Source organism: Solanum stenotomum, chromosome 6 (genome assembly GCF_019186545.1).
Source record: "Solanum stenotomum isolate F172 chromosome 6, ASM1918654v1, whole genome shotgun sequence".
Taxonomy (NCBI): Eukaryota; Viridiplantae; Streptophyta; class Magnoliopsida; order Solanales; family Solanaceae; genus Solanum; species Solanum stenotomum.
The window spans coordinates 50,600,054-50,606,373 of record NC_064287.1 but is presented as its reverse complement, the minus strand read 5'-3'; the positions used below and the strand labels follow the sequence as shown (position 1 = coordinate 50,606,373).

Here is a 6,320-nt window from a genome sequence, read left to right as displayed (position 1 = left end):
TGAGTTTTGCGAAAGAGTTTTTAAAACATGATTAGTATGACAAATCGAGTATGTCATCAATGTTTAAATAGTATGGTCTCTAGATATACCATCAATGTTTAAGCAGTATGAATATCCCGAGTCATCAATGATCATATTAAAATATGGTTTTGAGATGTTCTTTTTAGAAAGAGTTTTCAAGAGCCTTTTGGGCTAAGTTTTGAGTAATTATCTCAACTAAAGCACGATGTGTTTAAAACACTAATGAGCTAAAGTATTTTTGGGAGTAATCTTGAGCACCGAATTGGGGACACGAGTTCATATTAACTCAACTCTCCATAAGAACCATGTAGCCAAATATGGGATTTGACGGGTCATACTTTTTGGATGATCACGTAAAGTTAAGCTAGTGGATCCACTAAGTTAAAGCGTCCTATATGACAACAAAATATATGACAGTTCTGGCAGCGTGGACAAGACGTTGTATCACCACTTAGACATGTAGTGGTGGCTGTTGGTTAGAGAACTCCCACAGTAGAAATTGCATGGTTCCTCGAGGGGTTCTGCTTAGTATGGATAGGGGTATGGGACTTCATTCATGCATTGCACAAGTAGACTTTGAGAGGAAGCATGATATTTTCATGATATTATAAATATGATTTTGACGTCATGTTTTAAATAGTTTTGCAAGCTTTATATATATTGCATGTGTCTCATTGCTTTATATTGAGTTCAGTTATTCATGAGTTGAACTGAGCCGAGGTAAGTTCTCTTTTGTATCCCTTTCAAGCTTAAGTTGTTGTTTAGCTGTCCAGCTCGCATACTCGTACATTTCATGTACTGATGCCCGTTGGCCTGCATCTTATTATGACGCAGACGCAGGTACCCATGATCAGCATCCAGCACGCTGTTGGTCCAGTTGAGCACTCCAGAGTCAGTGGTGAGCCTCTTTGCATTTTGGAGAACTCGGTTATTTTGTTCTGTTAGTTTTGCTTTATGAGGATGTTGTGGGGTCTGTCCCAACATCCATCTCAATATTATAGAGGCTTCATAGACAGTCAGTCAGTTAGTATTGAGTCTCTCATCTATGTATATATGTAAATATTCTATTTTGAGACTCGAGTTGCCTTTTTGGCCAGATTTTATCAGTTGGGTTGTTTTATGACCTTTCATTGCATGAAGTTATTCTGTTGAGTTAGGTTTCCGCTGAGTTAAGATAGCCAGGCCAAGGGTTCGCTTGGGGCCAGCAATGGTCTTCGAGTGCCGGTCATGTCCAGGGTGTAGGCTCGGGGCGTGACAAACTTGGTATCAGAGCACAGAGTGCAAGAGTCCTAGGGAGTCTATGAAGCCGTGTCTGTAAAGTCTTAGTTATCGATGTGAAGCGCGCCATATCTATAATTATGAGGCTGCAACATTTAGGAAGATTTCTCACTTCTTTCACACTTATCTCGTGCGTTAGAGTTTATCTCTAAAAAGTGTCTTTCTAATTCGTGCTTGCACGTGTTTCAGAGGATCATGCCTCCACGAAGAGCAGTCAGAGTTCGTCCGGCTATGAAGAGTGTTGAGGAACAAGAGTTACCGAATGCCCTAGAAGTGCAAACCCAAGAAGAGATCAAATATGCTGATTTTCGTGAAGCTATCCAGATGTTAAGTCAAGTTGCGACCTTTCATGTTGGGCAGAGAAATAATCGACACGAATTGGTTGATATTTCAAGGATTCGTGAACTCTTAAGGATGAACCCACCAAGTTTCACCTGTTTAAGTATTAGTGAGAATCCAAAGAACTTCATTGAGGAGCTTAAAAGGGTATTTGATGTGATGCAGGTTGCTGAGTCGGAGAGGGTGGAACTAGTTGCATACCAATTGAAGGGTGTCGCTAGAATCTGGTTTGACCAATGGAAAAAGAATAGGGTTGAGGATGCGCCAATAGTGAGTTGGGTTGTGTTTGAGAGTGCTCTCATGGGGCGTTTCTTTCCTCGTGAGTTGCGAGAGGCAAAGATAAAAGAGTTTCTCACCCTTAATCTGGAGTCTATGAGTGTTCATGAGTACAGTCTGAAGTTCACATAACTTTCCTGCTATGCTCCGGAGATGGTTGCAGACATGATGAGTAGAATGAGTTTATATGTTGCTGGGTTATCTCGTCAGTCAAGCAAGGAAGACAAGGCAGCTATGCTGATAGGGGATATTGACCTAGCAAGATTTATGATCCATTTACAACAAGTTGAGGAGGATAAGCTGAAGGATAGAGAAGAGTTTAAAGATAAGAGGGCTAAGATAGTAGGGGACGAGTTCAGGCAGCAAAAAAATGATGCCAATTAGTCATCCCTCCCACAGAAACAGAAGGGACCTGCTCCACCATCTGGTAGTGCACTTGTACCTTAGAACAAAGATGGGTACAATAGAAATTCCTATAGTTTCAGGGTTAGACTTGCCTATTCTCAAGGCAGTATGGTACCAAGGGGTAGTAAGGCTCCTGCATGTGCTAGGTGTGGTAGAACCCACCTAGGTAAGTGTCGTGATGGCCAGACAGGTTGTTTTAAGTGTGGACAAGAGGGTCACTTCTTGAAGGAGTGCCCTAAGAACAGGCAAAGTAGTGGAAATCTGAGCAATAGGGCCCAAGCTTCATCAGTTGCTCCCCCATACATGATGGTACCTAGAGGAGCTACTTCTAGTACTGGCGGAGGAGTAAACCACCTCTATGCAATCAACAGTCGCCAAGAGCAAGATGATTCACCAGATGTTGTCACTGGTATGATTCGAGTCTTTGACTTTGTTGTTTATGTTTTGCTAGACCCCAGAGCGAGTTTATCTTTTGTAATTCCTTATGTTGCTATGAACTTTGATGTTATACCTGTGCAACCTAGTGAGCCAGTCATAGAGTGGAGTAGTAGTTCTTCAAGTGTGAGGCCGAAATTTGGACCACCCACACCAACAAAAAAGGTGTAAAAGGTCGGTCTACATATGACTTTCATATTTATTTTTGGAATAAACTTTCATGTAAGCTATTCAAACTAAAAAAAATACGTTATATAATTATCAAGAATTCCTATGAAAATCACCATAAAGAAACACAACTTCCAGCCAAAAGACATACATAAATACAATCCAAATATTTGATACTATTGGAAGCATTTACAACCCAATTAGTTTACTTTGCCAATACATTTTGTTCAAAGTTATGATTTCTCTGGGAAATGTCTTATATGCTGCCAAATTGGCAATACAATGCAAGAAATACATTATGATTATTCAGTTTTTAGTTGTATGCTGGTTCACATAATAGAAATGAATTTGTTCTCATCAATGCTGATGAAATTGAAAGAGTAAGTGCTTTTAAAATCTATCTTTTTGCTCTTTTCTTGCTCCATTTGAGTAAATTTCAAGAAAATTTCAGTATCTTTTTGCTCTTTCCTTGCTCCATTTGAGTAAATTTCAAGAAAATTTCAGTCTTTCTAAAGTTTGCCTCCTTTATTTTTGTTGTCGCTAGGAGTGTTAATTGACCATATTTTGCTCTTTCTAAAGTTACCATTTGCTCATTTCCACTTTCTGTGCTAAAAAGGTGCCAGTTTGGAGGATAAAGTTTCGATTTTTTTCTTCCGTTTTGAGGGATTCTAAAATTTAAATTCTTTTGCTATGTGTTGCTACATCTTATGGTTCATCGCTGCCTTTTTATATTCTAACAATTAGTGTATCTCCATGGAATGTAAATGCAACTCGACCAAAAAGCTATGTAGTACTTCTACAACTGGATATCAATTATCATGGATGTATTCTTAATTAAATTTAAAAGTCAAGATAGAAAGCACATATTGATTCTCAACTTCTATTTGACATGATATATACATAAACAAATGTTTGCTAATACATCGAAAATGTACTTTACATTTTCAGTTTCTGACATACTTTACACTGTCCAATTACATGAAATCCCTTACTTGATTTTGTCACTTTTTCTTAATGAAGAAGTTTTTGGATTCTCGACCGGTACAACTTCGCTCAATAGGGAGATTATTTAGCTTTCCAGGTAATGTTTTATACCACATTTTTGCGTCATATGTCACTTTTCAAACAGTTTCACTTCCACCAACCACCTCAACTTTGTGAATTTACTAACATTACACTATGGTTTTTTGAATGCAGAAGATTGGCTACTAAGAAGTGAACTTCGACGTCCTTTACCTATGATAAACAATGACATAGTAATCTTATATCTCAAAATTGAAACATCTACTATAATTTTTTTTTGGGTGTATAACATTAGTTAGTATCTGCAGATCGTTCAAGTAGACACCATACTGGTGTCTGTTGTACATATTCTGAATATTTCTAATAGTATATGATATAAACCATCTTCTGCAGAAGCCGTCACCCTTGATTCATTAATATTAATATTTTCCAAGCATAATAACTGCATAGCTGCTTTAATAGTAATTTGACTATTGGGCCCGTGCTTGCCACGGGCCTCCTCCATCTAGTTAGCGAATATATCATAGTATGATTTATTTTAGTATATCTAATTGCTTTCGTTATAACTTTTTTTTCCTATTAATAATTTACTTACGTACATAATATTATCCATAGTGTTTCCTTTCTCATCACATTTCAAAAAAAATTCATCTCAAATTCAAATAAAAATAGATAAGTTATTATAACTAACACTTTATTAATTCTTTAGTATTGATCAAATCTGATTCGTATACTTAGATGGGATAAATGAATTTATTTTTTTAACTCGTATATTTAGATGGGATAAATGAATTTATTTTTTTAACAAAAAAACTAGAGAATAATCATATAATTTTGACTTAATTCTGTACATTTATTAAACAATTCACTATATAATTGTAAATAATAAATCTAATCTAATAAATTGAATGGGTGATAGAATTTTGAGCTTGAACCCATAATATTCAAATTTTGAATTTATATGTGTTCAATAGTCTAAAAGATATAGTAAATAATTAAATTTTATACATATGATAAACAATTCGTTATATAATTGTAATAATGAATCTAAATGTAAATCTAATAAATTGAATGGGTGAATATATAATTTTGAACTTGAACCCATAATATTCAAATTTTGAATTTATGTATGTTCAATAGTCTAAAAGATGTAGTAAATGATCTACTACTATAATAGATAAAAAATATTACAATTGCGTAATACATTTATTTTTGTATTGCAGGATGAGTTATTTGAGGCAAAAGCTCGTCTTGAACACAAAATTGCAAAAAAGGAGGCTAAGCTCGAGCATATTGAGTTGAGAATTGCCAAATCCGAGGCACATCGTCAGCGGATCAAGAATCGTATTGCTGAGCTGAAGTAGTGTCGCACAGATTTAGAATGACATTTTTTTCAAGTAGTCATTTGTAGCTAGACTGTAGCATGGTTTTAAGAATAGTTTCAGTATAGTAGTAGTTTCGTTTGGTGATAAATTGGTTGTTTTCTTCTGTTGATGATTTGATACCTAGTTTTCTAAGGGGTATCGTACTGCATGTCAGTTTTTAGAAAAGTGGGAGCTGTAAATACAAGGCCTTTGCGGATTGTTTCAAGTAAACGTTTACTTTCTTGTTTTGTGTGTTGATTAAAATGATAGGGTGTTGAGGCTACTATTTCTGCATGTGGGCAATTATGCTAGTTAGTCTCTGAAGGGTTGACCTATGAGGTTCTTATTGTTTGTTTTATCTTCTTTTTTTTTTGCACTAGTGGTGGTTTGTTGTCTAGGCTTAGCTTAATAAGCGATTTATTGGAATTTGAAGTTAGGGGAATCGAAAAGTTAAGACAACTTGCTATAGAGTTTGTTGTTACTGTGGCTGAGAATAGGGAGATTGGGTGTGGGATGATGGAGATTGTACCAAAAGAAGAAGTTACTAAGTTGCTTAATGTGTTGATTATGATGTTGGTGCATATTGAAGATGACCCTTGTTGGGGAAATGCAATTAGTGACGATAAAAACAAAGGGGAGTTGAGTATGTGCAGAGGCCTATCCAGAATTTTGAGATGATGGGTGCACTGTTATAAAAAGGTTGATCTATGATATAAATTTAATCGGTTCGATATTTAGGTTTTTACTATTGAAAACAGTTAAAATTTTAAAATTATAGGTCTAAATTAATTACCAATTACCACTTAGAGAAGTGTTGTCTAATTTTAGAAAAAAAATAAAACAAGAAAAATATAAAATTCAAATTTCTAACCTCGAGAGAGAGGTGCACCCAGTCATAATCGCATTATGTGATACTTCACGTGTGGGTTCACACATCTATATTTCAATATATTTTTTTAAATATAACACTACTATATATGATCTCGGGAGGGGACCATGGGTTCACGTGAA

At 35.7% G+C, this 6,320-nt stretch overlaps 1 protein-coding gene across 1 annotated transcript; it reads left to right on the top strand.

The window, feature by feature from the left end:
- The first annotated feature begins 1,494 nt into the window (after positions 1-1,494).
- Positions 1,495-4,057, top strand: LOC125868373 (uncharacterized). Its single transcript, XM_049549038.1, has 4 exons — positions 1,495-1,785; positions 2,068-2,256; positions 2,362-2,928; positions 3,943-4,057. The coding sequence occupies exons 1-3, from the start codon at positions 1,495-1,497 to the stop codon at positions 2,923-2,925; spliced, it is 1,044 nt and encodes a 347-aa protein (XP_049404995.1). The 3' UTR covers positions 2,926-2,928; positions 3,943-4,057.
- The last annotated feature ends 2,263 nt before the right edge of the window (positions 4,058-6,320 follow it).

Excerpts from the sequence above, each read along its gene's own strand:
- LOC125868373 (XM_049549038.1), top strand. The coding sequence starts at position 1,495 with ATGCCTCCACGAAGAGCAGTCAGAGTTCGTCCGGCTATGAAGAGTGTT. Across the intron at positions 1,786-2,067 it reads TCATTGAGGAGCTTAAAAGG|ATGGTTGCAGACATGATGAG; the intron begins GTATTTGATGTG and ends TATGCTCCGGAG. Across the intron at positions 2,257-2,361 it reads AAGATAAGAGGGCTAAGATA|AACAAAGATGGGTACAATAG; the intron begins GTAGGGGACGAG and ends CTTGTACCTTAG.